Consider the following 19,249-nt stretch of genomic DNA (forward strand, 5'->3'; position numbering starts at 1 on the left):
GTGGTTCAAGGGGTGCAAAGGGTCCTGCATAATGCTAGAGCTCAGTCTCTGCAGCTGCTTGCTCTAAAGTGACTCCAAGCTCACCCGTGACTGTCCAATTCGCTTGCCAGACCATTTGACCATCTGATTGAGGGCGCTCTTATTTTCTCTTATTTTGGACATATTTCCAAACCAAGACAGTAAACAGAAAGATAAAAGTGATTCATTTTTGAATGGTGTTTGGGTCACAGGTTAATTTTTACACAAGGCTTTCCAGGAACTACCCATGTCCAGTCCTAAACCAGGAAATCCAACATGCACTCATTGGGGGAATAAGAGGCTGAATGGCGGCCTCATGTAGGTCGACTGCTCCCATGGGAACAGCCGCAGACTTTAAGGATTTCTCTTTCGAGGAACGATGGACTATTACACGGAATGGTAGAGGGAGGGAGTGGTGGGAGGAACGACAGGAAGTGGAACATGGAGGCTCTCCTTCCGTGGTAGTTTCTAGCGAGGTATAGAAAGAGTACGTTGACCTGACAGGCTTTGGTTTTGTTCTCGGGACAGCTCCAATGGAAAGTCTGCATCCTGGGAGCAGAGCGAGCGCAGCCTCAGACCCAACCTTTGGAAGAGGATGTCCTTCCATGTCAAGAAGAAGGAGGCCGCGGAAGCCAACCAGACCGCCATCATCAAGCCCTTCTCCACGGGTGGCGACGCAGCTGTCAAGGTATCACCGTCGTTCCAGGCGGGAGGGAGAGAGGAAGGAGGAGCGTTGAGCACCTATGGCGGCGACATCAGCGTCATCGGTGTGGGTGACCTGGGCGTGATAGGAGGTCCAGCAGAAGGCGCCACCATCATGGACCAAATCAACTGTGTGGTCAACAGCTTCAACGCCGGCGAGCTCGGCGGAGCCCACCTGCAAGTAGATGCCAGCCCACCTAGAGGAAGACTCGCCCACTCAGCCGTCACCACGCACACTGAGGTGGCCGCTTTCTGTGAGGGCCGGGCAGCGGGGAAGCTGTACGAGCAGCTGGCGGGTACATGTGGTCGCCGACTTAGAGACATGGATGAGCTGGCCGCCTTGACTCCGCCGTCGCCCTTCCGGGACGCCTCGCTGAGTTCCCACAGTAGCTCCTCCCACTCGATATCTGCCACCTTCGAGGCAGAGTACGGGCAGCTTTTGCCGCGACACTACAGCCAGAGCGCCTCCTCTCTGTAGAGGTGTGCATGACACCTCAGCGGTGCCGTGGAACAGACAGACATCGTGTGACATGGAAATTCCTTTCATGGACGATAATTCTCTATGAAGCTAAGAAAAATTCCAAAGAAAATGTGGAAAAAGCATACAACACTAATATAATATTGCTTTATGACAGGGGTGTCCAATGGACAGCCCAGAGGGCATTTGCGGCCTGCGGCTGTTTTTTTATTGACCCACAGCACAGTCTAAAAATATAGCTTAACAAAAAAACAAGAGCAAAAATGGAAAAACCAGCAGCAAATTTACAAGAATAAAGTCAAAATATTAAGATAAAAAACTTGTAACGTAACAAGAAAAAGGTTGTAATTTTACAAGAAACAAAACAAAATAGATTTGTAATTTTTTGAGAATGATGTCAAAATATTGTGGGAATAAAGTCAGAATGTTACGAGAAAAAAATATGTAGATTATGTCAGAGAAAGTTGAACAATTTGGAAAATTGCAAAACAAAAATTAGGAAAAAAAGAACAAAGACATAAGTTGATACTAATAATATATTTTTTCACCGATATCACAAAGCTGAGATGCAGTTTTTTCTTGAAATACTGTATAACTTTGTAGCATACAGTAACTGCTTTACAAAATATCAAAGTGGCCCTTGCATCCTTTCACTTTTCACTATGTGGCCCTTGCTGGAAAAGGTTTGGACACCCCTGCTTTATACGTTTAGTATTTACTGTATATTCTTTTGCTAACATTCCTTGACTTAAATCTAGTTGCCCACTTTTTTGCAGTGGAACCTCTCAGGTTGAACAGGAATAATCTCTTCCAGAGTCAAGATGCATTGTTTCCCACAGGACTGCAATCTATTTGTGGAGGTGTGTAGAAGTTGTCACCATCTAGTTAGCATAATTAGCCATGATGCATGTGCATGTCACTTTTATGGATGCTGTGGGAGGCAAAACATGAAAAGTAACTCATACGTTTAGATATACAAACCCTCTTTCTTCCGTCGCTTCTTTTTTTTGTTTTTTGAGCAATACGCGCTGGTGTCCTTTTTAAAAAAACAGGATATAAAGGGGTCTGAATACTCGCTAAATATAGCGATAAATTTGGTAAAGTTGACCCCTCCAAATGTATTTGTGGTAGGGGTGGGGGAAATTATCGATTCTTTGATGCATCGCGATGCGGATTAATGGATTTATAAATGTCAATAATCGTTACTGACGGAACAAAAAGACGCAAAGCGGAAGTCCCGCCCGGACATTTTATGATGGTGCATCTAAGTGTAATGGGCGCCACACACAGGAGGCGATAAACAACTGCGATTGGCGAAAACTTATCGCCAACGCGAGCGGCTGTGACCACTGGTGAGTGACGCGTTCACATCCAGAGCTAATTGTACGAGTCTCCCACGGTTTTGATTGGCCGGTGTTGATCAAGTACTCCTGCTAGTACCTTGCTCGTACCAGATCTTGCTAGTATTGAAGAGAAACTTACATAAATGTCCTTATAAATTAATGTAAACGTAACCAATATGTTTACTCTGGCGCCAGCGGGTTCCCATGCCGCTGTTTATTTCTTTACATATTCTTTTTGTTTTAGAAATTTCAAATAGCTCCGGGAAAGTAATCTGTTTCATGTTTATTTTAATTGTGGATCATTACAAATATGCTTTGCTTTAGTAGTACACAGTGAGTAAAAAGAAATTGAAAAGAAAAAATGCTGCCACCAATAAATAAATGCTTGGGAGGCACTGAAGTGTACCCAGTGTAAAAGCTGTCATTAATTATACAGGCGATTATATCAGTCGCATTTTAACAATCTTATTTAACATTCTGTGTAAAATGAAGTTCAGCGCCGTTAATAGTAAAAGGCAAGAAGCTGTCTGTGAACTTTGATAGCAAGTGACGACGCGCAACAACCACAGAAGCCAAAGGAAGACAGTCTGGGTCTTAAGTCCTGGGTCATTTCTCCGAAAAATGACACATCCAAAATAAATAAGGTTGTTGTTATCCATGTACAGCAACCGCTGTACATGGATCACCATCATGGTGTCAAAGTAAAGGAAAGATGTTGGGAGTTACTATAGGTGTAAATGAAGTAGCTACACTAGTTGGTAAGTAGAGTTTGGCATCGATCATCGATGGGAACCGGACAAACATTTCCGACTCTCCCGGGATTGTTAAATATTTTTGAATTGGATTACTAGTTTCAATGCCCGGTGTGCCGACCGGGAGAAATAGGTCAGGCTCCGGGCACTATTTCCAGGCTGCTGGAGGCCCATCTTCCCCGCTGCACTTCACCACCTCCCAGGCGGAACACCTCGCCGTTATGGCCAGGCTCCACGCACCATTTCCAGGCTGCATGAAGCCCAGTTCTATGCTAGACTTTCCCACCTCCCTTGGAGCCTCACTGGATGTGTGTAATGGAGCCTCAAATGCCGTTCTGGCCGAGTTCAAGCACCATTTCCGGGCTGGAAATGGTGCCCATTCCCCCGCTGCATTTCGCCACCTTCCATGAGGCCTCGCTGGACGTGCTCCAGGCAGGACACGTCTCAGTTTTGGCACGGGCCTCACACACCATTTTCCGGGCTGCACCCACCTCTTCCCACCTCTTCCGCAGTCTCATGGAGCATGCTCCAGGTGGAACACTTTTCTGATCTGGCCGCCCTCCAGGCACCATTTCCGGGCAGCTGGAGGCTCCCTTCTACACCTTCCATGGAGCCTTTCTGGATGTGCGCCAGGCAGAACACCTCGCCATTATGGCCAGGCTCCACGCACTATTTCCAGGCTGCATGAAGCCCAGTTCCACACTATACTTTCCTGCCTTTCTTGGAGCCTCACTGGCTGTGTGTAATGGAGCCTCACATGCCGTTCTGGCTGGGCTCCACGCACTATTTCCGGGCTGGATGAAGCCCCTTCGTCCGCTAAACATCCCCACCTTCCACAGAGCCTCAGTGGGCGTGCATAATAGTGCAACCTGCCCTTGCCGCCCATTCCCAAGCAGTCATTGTCAGCCCATAAGCACTCACATGAGGTTTTCAAAAATGAAAATCTTTTGTGAAAGTGTACTGCTGTGGAAAGAAACTTCATAACATCTATATTCAAGTTCATAAAATGTTCATATCATTTTTTTAAACAATCATCTTTTGTTCAAATGCTGAAGTTTTGACTGAGTATTATTCCTCAGAATGTGTGGTTGTGTTCCAAGTGTTGTGACTTAGAGGTTCCACGGTATCTAAAGGTGGCATCTGACTATTTTAGCTGACTGTGCTTGCAGTAATAAGATATAGAGCTTCTACTTTGAATTTCCGTGCACTGAGCGTGAACGCAAGCAGCTGCAGTTTGGCAAAAGCAAGAAAAATGAAGAAGTTTTCTCAGAGAGCTTCCCTTTTTGTGACCTGGTTAACAACCACGTGGATTGTCTTAATGTAAGATGGTCGCCTGAAGATCTTCTTCCACCTCAGGATGTCTTTTTTTTTTTTTCCCAGCACACACGACGTGTCTGTGCACACTGAACTGTAGTAGCGTTCTCCTTCATCTGCTGTTTTTCATAGAAGAGGACACTTTAGGCCATCCATTTTTATTGGCCCTCGGCATATTGTATTAATAAAATTAATTGTGAGAGTGTTTCCCAAAGGACTGCCACCTATCTGTGGCATCATCTACTTTGCATAATTAGAGTGGGAGACAAAAAAGTGAGTAAAAAACATGAAAAGCAATACAAATATGCTGTTTTTATGTCACAAGTAGGACGGGGCCACCTGTGAATGTTTTGAGTTGGGTGGGCGGGACCAACAGGTAGTCTCCAGAAGTGTCCAATAAGACCGGAAAATGTCGTTAGATATGTCTTTTTTTTATATATATATATAAGACAATGGAGAGGGGTCTGAATACTCGCTAAATATTAGCTTGCTAAGTTGTCAGCATTGATCCCTCCTGCTACGTGTTCATCACACGTGAATGACATTTGCTTGGTCAACACAAAGCTAAGATGTTTTGTTTGAATGGTTTAGCATATATTGACCTACAATGGATTGCTTTCAGCATCGTTAATGTACAAAATGTATCAAAGTGGCCCCCATCCTTTATTTTTTTTTCCTGTATGCAGACACCCCTGCAAAGCAGGTGATTCTTTTTATGTTTTTTGTGCCATAAGAGACGTGCTGCCTGACATTTACGTTACTACGATGTTGCTTTCTTTTGCTCGGTGTGGTTTTCAGGAGTAGAGTGTTTACTTTTAGGATTTAAGAGATGACCTTTGTGTGTGTTTGCTGCATGTGTGTACGCACATGGAGAGCCGCCGTGTTTGCATGTTTGCGCCAAATAGACACGTGTGACACCAACATAGGGATGATGGTTTTCCAGTCAGCCTGGTTCCTTTTACTTTCTATAAAATGTGTTATATTTATTGCAGGCTTCGTTTCACAGGGAATTCTTTTCATTATCATAACTGTTCTTAGTAAAGCTAAATAAATGTTTTAATGCTAAAATGTGGATGGTGTTTTTCTATTGAGTTCAGAAGATAATGCTGTAAAATGGCCACAAAGCCAACAGGAAGCTATTACTCTTAAATATGATGTTCCATGACATGAAACTTTGTAATATTGTAACCGTGTTCATGCTATTAATAGTGTTCATGATTATCTTTATTTCCTCAATCTAGAAGAGAGCGCATGTGTTTTATAGCACATTAATGATCACATGACTGCTGTCATTAGTAAATGACTAGTCTCACTTAGTAGTGCACATGATGACACCTACTGGACACATACATACTTACTTCAAAATAACACACCATCTCTAAATACTGCAACATAGTCAAAGCTCCTGTCATACAGAGGATCTTTGGCTGGCGTTTTTGTAGTTGGACCTTAAAAACAGAAGGTCACAACCCATTGGTCTTTGCCAAAAACTAAATAAATAGTGGAATGACCTGATGTACCTTTTTTGTAATTTTACCCATCATCCACAATACAATGATGTGAAAAATGAACACATATTTCTTTCCCTTATCTGTGTTCTAAAGAGAGAAAAGACGTTAACATGAGGGAACTAACAATGCACGTCATGGGACGCAACTATTTCGATTATAAAGCCCTCTAAAAAACTCTAATTAACAGGTGCATTCATGATAAACATGTAATACTTACAGTATTTTGTGTTATTTTTATTATATTAAACATTACTGGAACTTCCTTCCTGGTCTCATTCATAGCCCATTGATAGGAACGAACGCTACTTCTGTCAACAACAGCAGCAAAGAAACGGCGTGTCGGTTTGCTATTACTTATCATGGCAGACTTTGTGAGAGCCTCCGCCACCGATGACTACTTTTGGACAAATGAGGAACCAGAACCTTATCTTTTGAGGCTGAATATTTGGAGGATGAGCTATAGGTTATCAGGGAAGACGGCCCCTTACCCCCATTAGCCCTAGTGCTAAATGTTTCAAGAATGAAAGCCATCACTTGTCCGCTCTCATTGGGATGGCTGTATCTTTCAGCACAGGACTTGTGCTACCCGTTGAGCTGGTAAATTCAACATAATCCTCAGTAAAAAAAAAAAAATGCTGATGGCCAACGAGCATCTTGTTGAGTCTTCGTAGCGATGACGTCGGGTCTAAGTTGAGAGCCGGTATACACTTTTTCAATCTGCCCCATTGTTTAGTTGGTAGCGTGTGGCATCTCAAAGTTGACCAACTTTTCGGCTCATTGCCACAACCTTCTACAATACACGTGCGAGGCATGACTTTAGTGTTATAATAACAATATACTACACTATACACTACTACAATACTGCTACAATAACAATATCGCTGTAGCTTGGTTTATATGCAGGTCAGTTATGCAAATGTAACATTGTTGGCGTTTTTTGAGGCTTGTTTATTTATTTATTTATTTTTTTTTTAGGGCTTTATAGTCGAAATCGGTGTGTCCCATGACGTGAATTGTTTGCTCCCTCATGCTAACTCGTTTTCTCTTTCTAGAACGCACAGAAAAGGGAAAGAAATATGTGTTCATGTTTCACATAAGGATTGTGGATGATGGGCAAAATTACAAAAAAAGTGCAGTTTTCCTTTAAGGCGCCGTCTGTCCAACACACAGCTAGATAGCTACATACTGTATCTACTGGAGAACAGCGTGCCATAAAGCGGAAGCGCACGTTGTGTTGCTTGGGGAAATTCCACCCACATTAAAGACTGGCAGGTAAAATATGATTGTACTGAGAGGCGTTTCATGCCCGATTTGATCGATGAAGCCAGGCAGAGGGGTGGTCTAGAACAGTGGTTCCCAAACTTTTTACAGTATATATAAAAATACATACAACCAATGATAAAGTCTAATTTTCGAGGGGAATCCCCACTCACAGTGACAGGTTTTCACCACTGCCGCGTGCAGGTATTGGAACGCTAATATAAATGAAATCTTCAATATTTAGCACTCTCAATGCACAAAATAATCATCAAACTCACATTTGTTCATATGACGCACATAGAGCAATGAATAACTTCGTGCTGTCCCCTTTCTGCTCCGTTGTCTTTGCGCCGTGAGGCGTTCAGGCGCACTCTTCATTTTGAGTGTGAATTGTTTTTCATTTTTATTCACGTACCCATTACAGTTGGCACACCCCACTTTGGGAAACTAGAATCTACAAGAAATGGTCCTCCTATTATTATCAAGCTTAATCAGAGCAACACGCCCCGCTTGATTTTTAACTTCTTGTTTCACTTTTCATCCAGGTCCATGTCCAACTTCGATTCAACTCCTCGGATAGAACATGTACTGAAAACCTTTAAGCTAATCATAATTATGATGAAACTTTGAAACGGCGCTTAGCAAGGGCTTCTGCGCACGTGTGTGTTGCAGGGATGGGGCGGGATGTAAGGCTTGCAACAAAAGTTAGCACCCTGTAGGCAGCCACCTCACCGCTGCAAACAGTCCCATTAAATTTAAAATTTTAGTAAATAAATGTAATTTATAAAATTAATAGTACGTTTAAGAAGTTTGAGTTCAAAATTTTGTCATTTGGAGTCATTGCTTGTCATTGAAGGGTGATGGTTGGTCCCGCAGCAAAACCACTGACGTAACGGATCTTGGATCCTAATCAGGCAGGCTCGTGGGCGTGGTCACAGCGTACCCCGGGCAGGGGCGGTGGTGGTGTGTCCTCATTAACACACTTCTGTCCTAGTGTGTGTGTTCTTGTTACTGTGCGCGTGCGTGTGCATGCCCTCCCCGAGGTGGATTATGAGCAAGCAGGCTAACGGCATGGCGAGCCTGGGCAAGGAGCACCTGTACAAGGTGCTGGTCATAGGAGATCTGGGCGTGGGCAAGACGTCCATCATCCGGCGCTACGTGCACCACAGCTACTCTACCAACTACCGTGCCACCATCGGCGTGGACTTCGCGCTCAAGGTGCTGCACTGGGACACGGACACTGTCCGCCTGCAGCTGTGGGACATCGCCGGTAAGAACAATACTTTTTTTTTTTTTTTTAAATCATCAAAGCTACTTTTTTAAACTTAACTTCAGCATGTGCTCTCACTTCAGTTCCTCAAACTGAGCGTGTGAGACACTTAGGAAACATGAACAAATAAAGATGCATCGTCACCCTGCGTGACCGACACACCTACACGCCCACGAACGTCATGTGAGCGCGTGCGCGTGAGGCCATGACAGCAGCGCGGTTGTTTGTTTCAATACAAGTATTTGGCGTGTCAATTCATTTTACACACAGGAACATGTTACAGCTCATTGGCTGCAGCAGGGTCATGTGACCTGGAAGGCGCACACCACAATGGCACTGCAGTGTAGCTTCTAACTCATTGTTGTTAAAAGAAAATACTAATCTTCGAGGAGGTCAGCATCTCTACTGTTGCCATGGCTATGTGTAAACACTTAACATTTCATCATGGTGATTCAAAGTTTCGTTCGACTTTACAGACGTTTTTTTTCCCCCCAACTTCCAAACCACTGTGTGGTCGTGCCTGCTAGCATGGGCGCTAACGTGACTGTTCAGATGTGGCTGCTGACACTTTGCTACGTCGGCGTAGCTTCTTTTGCTCGTGTCGTATTTCTTTTACTACTTTACATTTGTTTTTACCACGGAAAAAGACGAGCTTTATTCCTCCCACCTGTCAACACGCAACACTGTCTAGCTCCGCCCCTTTAGGTACCATGGTACCGCGCAACAGACGGTACCAAAACATGCTCTTCATCAGTATTTGTGGTGCTTTTCTGATCTTTTTGACAGAGAAAACCCAACCCAAGTTGTAAATTGATGCATATTTGATGCATGCAAAGGAGGAAGTGCACGTCCTGTCACATGCCCGGTGATTCAACAGCTAACTTTGTTTGTTTCGGTGGCAAACAACGCAGCATTTTTAGACAGGAAATGTCATGATGACAGATATAACTTGCTCACACACACACACACACACACACACACACACATGCACGGCTTCCATAAACAGTCGCAGGCCACAGCATTGTTAGCTTCAACAAGTGGCTAACTGTGTGCAGCGTGACGATAACACTGCAGGAATGTGCTGCTGCATCTTAAAAACACTAAACAACAGTGTGTGTGTGTGTGTGTGTGTGTGTCACGGCAGGTCAGGAACGTTTTGGCAACATGACGCGTGTCTATTACCGCGAGGCCATGGGCGCCTTCATCGTGTTCGACGTGACGCGGCCCACCACCTTTGAGGCGGTGGTGAAGTGGAAAGAGGACCTGGACTCCAAACTGATGCTGGCCGACGGCCGCAGCATCGCCACCGTGCTGCTGGCCAACAAGTGCGACCAGGGCCGCGAGCTGGACAGCAACGGTGTCAAGATGGAGCAGTTCTGCAAGGACCACGGCTTTGCGGGCTGGTTTGAGACCTCCGCCAGGGTCAGCGTGGTGTTCAAATACACACATTTTCTAGATCAGGGGCATCCAAAGTGCATCCCGGGGACCATTTGCGGCCTGCGGTTGTTTTTTTTATTGGCCCGCCGCACATTCTAAAAATATTATTTAACAAAAAAACAAAAATTCAAAAACAACAGCAGCAAAAATAAAAAAATCAGCAGTAATTTTACAAAAATAAAGTCCAAATATTAAGAGAAAAAAGTTGTAATTAACGAAAAGAGAGGAAAAATAACAATTTTAAAGAAAATATTCAAGAAAAAAGTTTTTTTTTTAATCTAATATTAAGACAAATAAACAAAACAAAGAATAAAGTTGTAATTTTAAAAAAAAAGTTTGGAAAAAAAATGATATTACGAGAATAAAGTCTAAAGTTTATGGCAATAAAGTCCTAATATTACGAGAAGAAAATTTAGAAGATCAAAACAGCAGAAATGGGAAAAAAAACAGCTGTAATTTTACGACAAAAACGTCATGATATTAAGAGAAAGAAGTTGTATCTAATGTGAAAAAAGTCTCAGTTTTATGAGAATAAACTCTTAATAAGAGGGAAAAAAAGACGTCTTTTTTTAAAAAGCTGTAATATGAGTAACAAAACTGTTATTTTTGGAAAATTAGGTTCGGGAATAATTATAATATGAGAATAAATTAATAAAGTATATTAAAATATTATGGGAATAAACTCATAATTACAAGAAGGAAGAGGAAAGCTAGAAAAAGAAAAAAAACAGCAGAAATGGGAGAAACAGCTGTAATTGTATGAGAATAAAGTCACAGTCAAGTCAGAAAAAAAGTATTAATTTTACAAGAATAAACTTGGAATATTTAAGGGGAAAAATAATGTAATTTTAGGAGCATTCCGCCTTTATCACCAAGCTGAGATGCAGTTTTTTCTTGAAATATATAAGCCTGCTTCCTCATGGACATGACACCACCTCCGACCCGCCCCTAGCGGGATGAGCCTGCCCTGTGTACACGCCCACCGCTTTGTCAAAAAAAAGAAAAGAAAAGGCTTGGCTACACATCTTAAAATAAAGCTGTGCCAACTATCCGTCAGTCAGTTACAGACGTTTTGACTACAGTGTTTAGTTTTTCTTCAGCGAATAGGCTAACCTAGCATCATGCTAAGTTGCTTCCTGTGCTGACACCAAGGTGCTGGCTCGCTGTGGCGCCTGGGCTCGACATTCTGACAGATCAAAGGTCATGAAGTGTAGGTTCAACCCCCCAGCGTCCATTTCTTTTTCATATGTTTCATTTTATGTAGACGATACAGTCGTGTCAGTCTGTCAGTCAAAAGTGAGAGGATGCAAGGGCCACTTTGATATTTTGTAAAGCAACACATGCAGATAGATATGAGTAGATATGCTAAGAAGTTATACATCTTACTTACTTACTTACTTGTATACTTTCTTACATCTTTCTTTCCGTGTTGTTGTTTTTATTTTCCAAATATTTTCTTCTTAAATAATCTTTGTGTTCATCAAATGTTCTTCTCATATTTTGACTTTATTCCCATCATATTATAACTTTTTCCTCATCCTAATTTTCCAAAAATTACAACTTGATTTTGTTTTGTTTGTTTCTGAAAATATTACAATTTAAAAAAAATAACAACATATATTTTTTTAATCATTTAATTCTATGCTACTAAAATGACGTTTTTCCCTCATATTACACGTTTACTCTTGTGAAATTGCAACTTTTTTCTTATAATATTTTGACTTTATTCTCATAAAATTACAGCTTTTTTTCCATTTCTGCTGTTTTTTGTTAAAATTTTCCAACTACTGGTATTTAAACCTCCATCCATCCATCCATCTTCAATGCCGCTTTTCCTCACTAGGGTTGCGGGTACACCCTGGACTGGTCGCCAGCCAATCGCAGGGCACATATAGACAAACAACCATTCACACTCACATTCATACCTATGGACAATTTAGAGTCTCCAATTAACCTAACATGCATGTTTTTGGAATGTGGGAGGAAACCGGAGTACCCGGAGAAAACCCACACACGCACGGGGAGAACATGCAAACTCCACACAGAAATGCCCCACAGAGATTCGAACCCAGGTCTTCCCGATCTCCTGACTGTGTGGCCTGTGTGACTGGGTGACAGCCTTTAGCGACCGTCTCCCGCCCCCTTTCCCTTCGCAAGGCCAAAAACAAGCATGTCTTCCATGTGGGACTTTCCTGTCTCGTTGGGTTGGCGCATTAAAAAGCTTCAGTTCGGTGCGGCATTTGGGGGGCATGGGTGCGGTGAGTTTTCGAAGCCCGCTATGCGATCATCGGTCTGGCGACGGCTAATGTCAGCCGAAAAGCTGGACACTCAGACACACAGAGATCTAAGGCGGATAGCTCGAAAAGTGGTTGGATTCGTGGAGGAAACCGGGTTTGCCTGGGGATCTTCATCTCCACCACCTCCACCATCTTCTCGCATCCAAAGTCTCCTTAACGAAGGCGCCTGATCCTCTAAGTTTCACCAGTGATTTAGAAAAAAGGAGGTCAGATATGTTTTTGTCTAAATTTTATGGTTCCCCAACGTGGCACGTGGTACCCGCAGGCACCAGGAAGCCCCCCACAACCACATGAGGCCCCCGCAAGCGTGCTTTTCATTCAGGTTTTTAGTTAATAATGAAAGAACAGTAGAAAGAAATGCATTCTGAAATACAACATGTGAGTTGTGGACACCAGCATTTTGTTAATGTTCTGGTAAAACAAGCATATTCGCTTTGTTTGGGTTGAAATAAGCTAGGAAAGTCAATGTTACAAAAATGAGTAGCTCTTGGCCATTTTCATTTTGTAAAAGTAGCTCTCACAGGAAAAAATGTTGGTGACCCCCTGTGTGTGATTGGTATCAGCTGATCTCACTCCTGGATGATGGTTATTGGCAGCATAAAACTCTGACCGCAGCATCCCTACTTTATTCCCAGAATATTTAGACTTTATTCTTGTCATTTGTTTTTTTGTTTGTTTTTGTAGTATTTTGACTTTTAAAAAATACCATCTTTTGTCTTTAACATTTCAACTTTAAGCTACTAACATGACGTTATTTGTCCTCGTCATATTACGTTATTCTCTCAAAATGACTTGTTATCGTTAGATTACGACTTTTCCTGTTAATATTTTGAATTTATTCTTTTTTAATTTCCAGCTGATTTTTCCTTTTTTCTAAAGTTTTTTTTTAGTTGTTAAATTCTATTTTTAGATTGTGCCGGGGGCCAATAAAAAACAGTTGCTGGCCGGAAATGGCCCCGGAGCCACACTTTGGACACCCCTACTGATGAGATGGTTTGTCTCATGAAGTGTCATTCTCCCACAGGACAACCTCAACATCAACGAGGCGGCCAACTTCCTGGTAAAGCACATCATGGCGACCGAGCACGACATCCTGAGGACGGCCGTGCCCGACACCGTCTCGCCGCGGCTCGACCGGCGCCAAGAGTCCGGCAGCTGCTCGGGCTGCTTCAAGTGATGCGAGGACGGAACCGAGCAGACGCACCTGGTGGACCGAGAGGACCCAGGAGGGACGGGCATGAAGGCACCCGATGACTCGAGGGGTCTTGAGATGTTCCTTGGCTTAAATGGGACGTTTGGTGGAGGTGCGACATCTCTCTCGCAGTCTTCCTCCCAAACTGAGTGTCAATCGGTGACATTTTGCACATCTTTTATTTTGAAATCCTCATTTTAACTTATTTGCTTAGAACTGACTGCGTGTGTGCGTGCGTGCGTGTGTGTGTGTGTGTGTTCTCCACATGCTTAACTGTCTGTTTCCATGGCAACTACAGTACACTCACTGGACACTTCATTAGGTACAGTACACTGTCTTCTGGCATCCAGTACTACCTTTTTTAATGACATGAAAGGCCAAAATATTAGACACAGCCGTCAGTATGATACAGTACAGGTGTAAAAGCCCCATAATAACATTAAAAAATACAGAAGGTACGATACCTAGCCAAGCAAGCTTGCTATTGCCGATACCAATACTTTGGCAAAGCAAAGCTTTTGAAGAAATTAAAAAAGAAAACTTACCAATATCAAATTAAACACAATAATTGCTCATTTTATGGCACAATATATGCTTTTTTATATCTGTGGGCAACGCAGATAGACCAATTAACTAAGTTTGACATCAAGTATCAGACACATTCAGTGTACACGTCCAACTGTTTCTTTCAAACACACATCTCCCCCAAATGTGCTAAAATATCAATATCGTATCAGGTGAACCAATACCAGTATGGGACCCTTTGGTATCAAATTGATTGGACAATGAGGTAGTTTTTAAAGGAAAACTGCACTTTTTGGTCAGTTTTGCCCATCATCCACAATCCTTACGTGAGACATGAACACGTATGTCTTTCTCTTTTCTGTGTGTTCTAAAGATATAAAAACCGACCCCTCATTAACACACGTATTGGGATGCACCTATTCCTCCTATATAACCTTCGGAAAAAAACTTTAAAAAGTGCTAACAAAGCTCAATTTACATAACGTTGCCTGCATATTAACCAGCAACGTTATTATTATTGTTATTAACATTGTTATACCAAAGAACTACGTTACTAGGCGTAGTGACACCTCGCCACACCACACTGGCTAGCTACTAGCCGGCTAGCGACTAGCTTCACCACACATTCACTCACAATGTCCCAGGCCACTCCCGAAAGGTAACGCTACATACAGCTGCCTCCGCTGCTGCTGTGTTTTTGTTTTTGAGTTTGGTCAAGTGAACGCTTGGTGTAGGTGTTCCTTTCTATGTTGCTATGGTAATGCTTAAAATGACCAAAATACAGCAAAATACTCTAAGTGTTACATGTTATCATGAATGTACCTGTTACTACATGATCACAGCATGGATATAAAACAATAACACCTAGTTGGAGGTTTTTGGAGGTGTTTTAATAGCGGGCTTTCTTGGCGGAATACAGTAGGTGGTTATGGTTATGGTTATGGATTCATTTATTTCGAACAGGCATACAGTTTACATTGAATGTTTCATGTTACAATACACAATTCCACATGTCCGAAAAGGAGTAAGAAGAAGCAAAGCTTATTTAATTCTACCACCTCTTCGTATCACATCAAGTGTGTAACGTATGTTCACTTCCTGTATTCTGAATTATTCAAAGTATTCTTATTATTATTCGTTTTACTATCATCCTTGTTTTTTTCCTTCTTTTTATTTTCTTATTTATTAAAAAAAGAAGTTTTCTTTCCCCTGCTAATGACTTTCCCGTTGAGCTGTGAATGCCATTGAATGTAGATACATTCATCTTTGCAACAATGATATCAAAAGTCAAATGTTATTGAATGTAACCCTTCTAGTCCTTGCAGTCATGGTGATATGATGTCAGGTGATATGTATCCAGGTCCTTGATACTGCATCTTTGACAACGAGCACTCTTGCTTCTGCTGGTGCTCCATTTAACTTAATGTAGATTTTGCCGTCGGTGCTCCAAGTGCTTCGTATCTTTCTCTGCTTCCTCAAGTCGCGTGCTTTCTTGGCGATGTCAGTGTTGCGTTTTGTCAGCTGCACATTCACGTAGACGTTCGTACCTTTCAGCTTCTTTCCCTGTTTCAGCAGTGCACTTTTGAATTTGCTGTTGGTGAACGTAACGATGATGACAGGTGTGGTGTTCTTGCTGCCATATGGTGAGATGGAAGTGTTGATGGTGTTGATACCTACAGTATCATCCATTCCCTCTGGTTCTCCTCTGTTATGAACTGCCCTGTCTTTTGACCTGGGTGTAATTCGGAGCCCTGTGATGATCCCTGCATTCATTCGCTCATTCTGATCCAGCTCATGAGTTGGATTTTTCATTTGCTCAATGATATTTTCCTTTGCTTCCTTCTCTTCCTCAAGAGTGGTGCGCAAGGCAGCGTTACCCACCAACAGAGCCTTGATATCATCCTGTAGAACATTGATATCATTGCATAATGCTCTTTTTCCTTCCATGGGGTTTTTTAACTTCCTTAAGTGCAGCATTCAAGGCAGCATTATCCACCAACAGAGCCTTGATATCATCCTGTAGAACATTGATATCATTGCATAATGCTCTTTTTCCTTCCATGGGGTTTTTTAACTTCCTTAAGTGCAGCATGCAAGGCAGCATTATCCACCAACAGAGCCTTGATATCATCCTGTAGAACATTGATATCATTGTATAATGCTCTTTTTTTCTTCCATGAGGTTTTTAACTTCCTTCAGTGCAGCACGCAAGGCAGCATTGTCTTCCAACAATACCTTGATATCATCCCACAGAACCTTGATATCATTGCATAATGCTGTATTTGTTACGTTCCCTGAGGGGGTTAGGACCCCAGATGCAGAGGCGGAGAGCTTGGAGTACAATTGAGTCCTTTAATGGCACTGCGTGGCAAAAATTTAAGAACAAAAAGCGATGGTGTAGCATAAAACAGGAAATGAAAGGGACACCATTGAAAAACCTAATCTAGCTAGGAACAGCTGGAGAACAAGAGAAAGGCTGGGCTGAGCTAAGGGCGATATACCCAAAATAGGAAAAAGCGATCCAATGCTATGAGGCAAGTCCACATGCGTGTAGCGAGTTGGAGTTCGGACAAAGAACCAGCGTCCTCCGGCTGTAGGCAGTCAGTTTAAGTAGAGGGAGCAATTAGCCACAGGTGTGCCCAGCCTTCCCGTCTCCAGCCTGCTCTTGAGTGGCTGCAACACAGAGAGGAAACAGGCCAGGAGAAGGCAGAAGTAGCAAATAACATAAGTAGGCCCTAAAGGCCAGGAGCGAACGTGACAGTATTTTCTTCCATGGGGTTTTAACTTTGTCAAGAGCAGCGCACAAGGCAGCGTTGTCTTCCAACAATGCCTTGATATCATCCTGTAGAACCTTGATATCGTTGCATAATGCTGTATTTTCTTCCATGTGGTTTTTAACCTTCTTAAGAGCAGTGCACAAGCCAGCGTTTTCATTTTGCAACTCCTCGATTTCTTCTATTAGTGCTTTGGTTGTTCTGTGAACTTAATGTTGAATATGTGTTCATGCTACAGTACGCTCTTGTATCTCATTCATCTCCTTCTCATCCGACAGCCAGACTGGCCCTAATTCAAATTTTTCTGTATTTCAAGGGCCAGTATCGTTTCTCTTTGTGGTTGGCATTGTTGCAAGTTCTTTGAACTTCAGCAGTTAGCCGTTTAAACTTGACTTGCTAGCAGCTATTCGCACATTGAAGGAATTTGTACTTCTCGCCTATCCGAGTTGAAGTTTTTTTCAAGGGCAAATTAATCACGCATTAATCGGTTTATTCCAAATCAATTGTTGATGTGCGTAAATGCAACACTGTCCAAGGCCATCTGGCTCAAAATGTTGTATGTATCATCTAAATTTGTCTTTATTTATTGCACACTTGCATAAACAAACCACACACTACCTTACATGCTCCGGGCTCACGTGCACACTACTGCAGTTCAGGCCAACGGGCTCCTCAACAAGTTCAACCTTGTGGCTTTTATTAGCAAGTCAAATGTGTCTTCAGGCTGATCCTGGACCTGCAGGATCTCATTAGGAGCCTGACTCATGACTCTGTTTGAATAAAAATGTGGCCAAAGGATGCATTAACCAGCTTAAACGTCCCGAATTCTTCCATCTTGAGAGGGATTTGGAGTCCAAAAGATGAGAATCACACGCTCCGGCACTCTTGAAGTCCTTTACCTCATTAGAACACTTGTGTGACATAAAGTCTGAGTGGATTCGTCGTAAGAGCTTTCTTTTCATTCGTCCTGTGTCTCCCTCTCTTGGCAGTTAAGTCGCACTGCAGACTAGATAACTTACAAAATGATATACTGTGTATTTATATTATTTGAATTTCCATAATATACATATGTGTATACTGTATATGTATATAAAAATCTAAATTATATATATAAAATATTAACATATTATTTTGACATGTATATTATAAAAATCTAAATAATATACCGTGTATGCATACGTGTATGTTTGTGTGTGTGTGTGTAAATATACGTATATAAGCAGCATATATATATATATATATATATATATATATATATATATATATATATATATATATATATATATATATATATATATATATATACACTGCTCAAAAAAATTAAAGGAACACTTCGAAAACACATCAGATCTAAACTGGGGGAAAAATGATCTTGAATATCTTTCTTGATAATAAGTGGGTGATGTATTAGTAACAAAATGATGCCACATCATTTGATAGAAATGAAAATGATCACCCTATAGAGGGGGGAAATCAAAGACACCCCAAAAATGAAAGTGAAAAAATGATGCAGCACACTGGTCCATTTGGCTAAAATGTCATTGTAGCAACTCAAAATGATTCTCAGTAGTTCGTGTGGCCCCCACGTGCTTGTACTGTACGCATGCCTGACAACGTCGGGGCATGCTCCTAATGAGACTACGGATGGTGTCCTGGGGGATCTCCTCCCAGATCTGGACCAGGGCATCAATGAGCTCCTGGACAGTCTGAGGAGCAACCTGGCGGCGCCGGATGGACCTAAACATAACGTCCCAGAGGTGTTCTATTGGGTTTAAGTCAGGTGAACGTGGGGGCCAGTCAATGATATCAATTCCTTCATCCTCCAGGAACTACCTGCATACACTAGCCACATGAGGTCGGGCATTGTCGTGGACCAGGAGGAACCCAGGTCCCACTGCACCAGCGTAGGTTCTGACAATGGGTCCAAGGATTTCATCCCGATACCTAATAGCAGTCAGGGTGCCGTTATCTAACCTGTAGAGGTCTGTGCGTCCTTCCAGGGATATGCCTCCCCAGACCATCACTGACCCACCACCAAACCGGTCATGCTGAATGATGTTGCAGGCAGCATAACGTTCTCCACGGCATCTCCAGACCCTTTCACGTCTGTCGCATGTGCTCAGGTTGAACTTGCTCTCATCAGTGAAGATCACAGGGCACCAGTGGTGTAGTTGCCAATTCTGGTGGTCTATGGCAAATGCCAATCGAGCTCTACGGTGCTGGGCAGTGAGCACAGGGCCCACTACAGGACGTCGGGCCCTCAGGCCACCCTCATGGAGCCTGTTTCTGATTGTTTGGTCAGAAACATTCACACCAGTGGCCTGCTGGAGGTCATTTTGTAGGGCTCTGGCAGTGCTCATCCTGTTCCTCCTTGCA

The 19,249-nt window shown here is 42.6% G+C and overlaps 2 protein-coding genes across 3 annotated transcripts in view; both read left to right on the forward strand.

Moving 5' to 3' along the window:
* The window catches only part of LOC129168935 (metabotropic glutamate receptor 5-like), a 30,994-nt gene extending 25,319 nt beyond the window's left edge, over window positions 1-5,675 (forward strand). For both annotated transcript variants that reach the window (XM_054754786.1, XM_054754784.1), the window contains one exon: window positions 547-5,675. In XM_054754786.1, coding sequence (XP_054610761.1) covers window positions 547-1,198 — 652 coding nt within the window. In that variant the 3' untranslated portion in view covers window positions 1,199-5,675. The remainder of the gene's footprint in view (window positions 1-546) is intronic.
* Window positions 5,676-5,840: 165 nt separating this feature from the next.
* LOC129168936 (ras-related protein Rab-38-like) lies at window positions 5,841-17,874 on the forward strand. The gene is made up of 3 exons (XM_054754787.1): window positions 5,841-8,648; window positions 9,793-10,070; window positions 13,407-17,874. Exons 1-3 carry the CDS (start codon window positions 8,408-8,410, stop codon window positions 13,557-13,559), a joined length of 672 nt encoding a protein of 223 aa, XP_054610762.1. The 5' UTR covers window positions 5,841-8,407; the 3' UTR covers window positions 13,560-17,874.
* Window positions 17,875-19,249: the final 1,375 nt, after the last annotated feature.

Source organism: Dunckerocampus dactyliophorus, chromosome 16 (assembly GCF_027744805.1).
Source record: "Dunckerocampus dactyliophorus isolate RoL2022-P2 chromosome 16, RoL_Ddac_1.1, whole genome shotgun sequence".
Lineage (NCBI taxonomy): Eukaryota > Metazoa > Chordata > Actinopteri > Syngnathiformes > Syngnathidae > Dunckerocampus > Dunckerocampus dactyliophorus.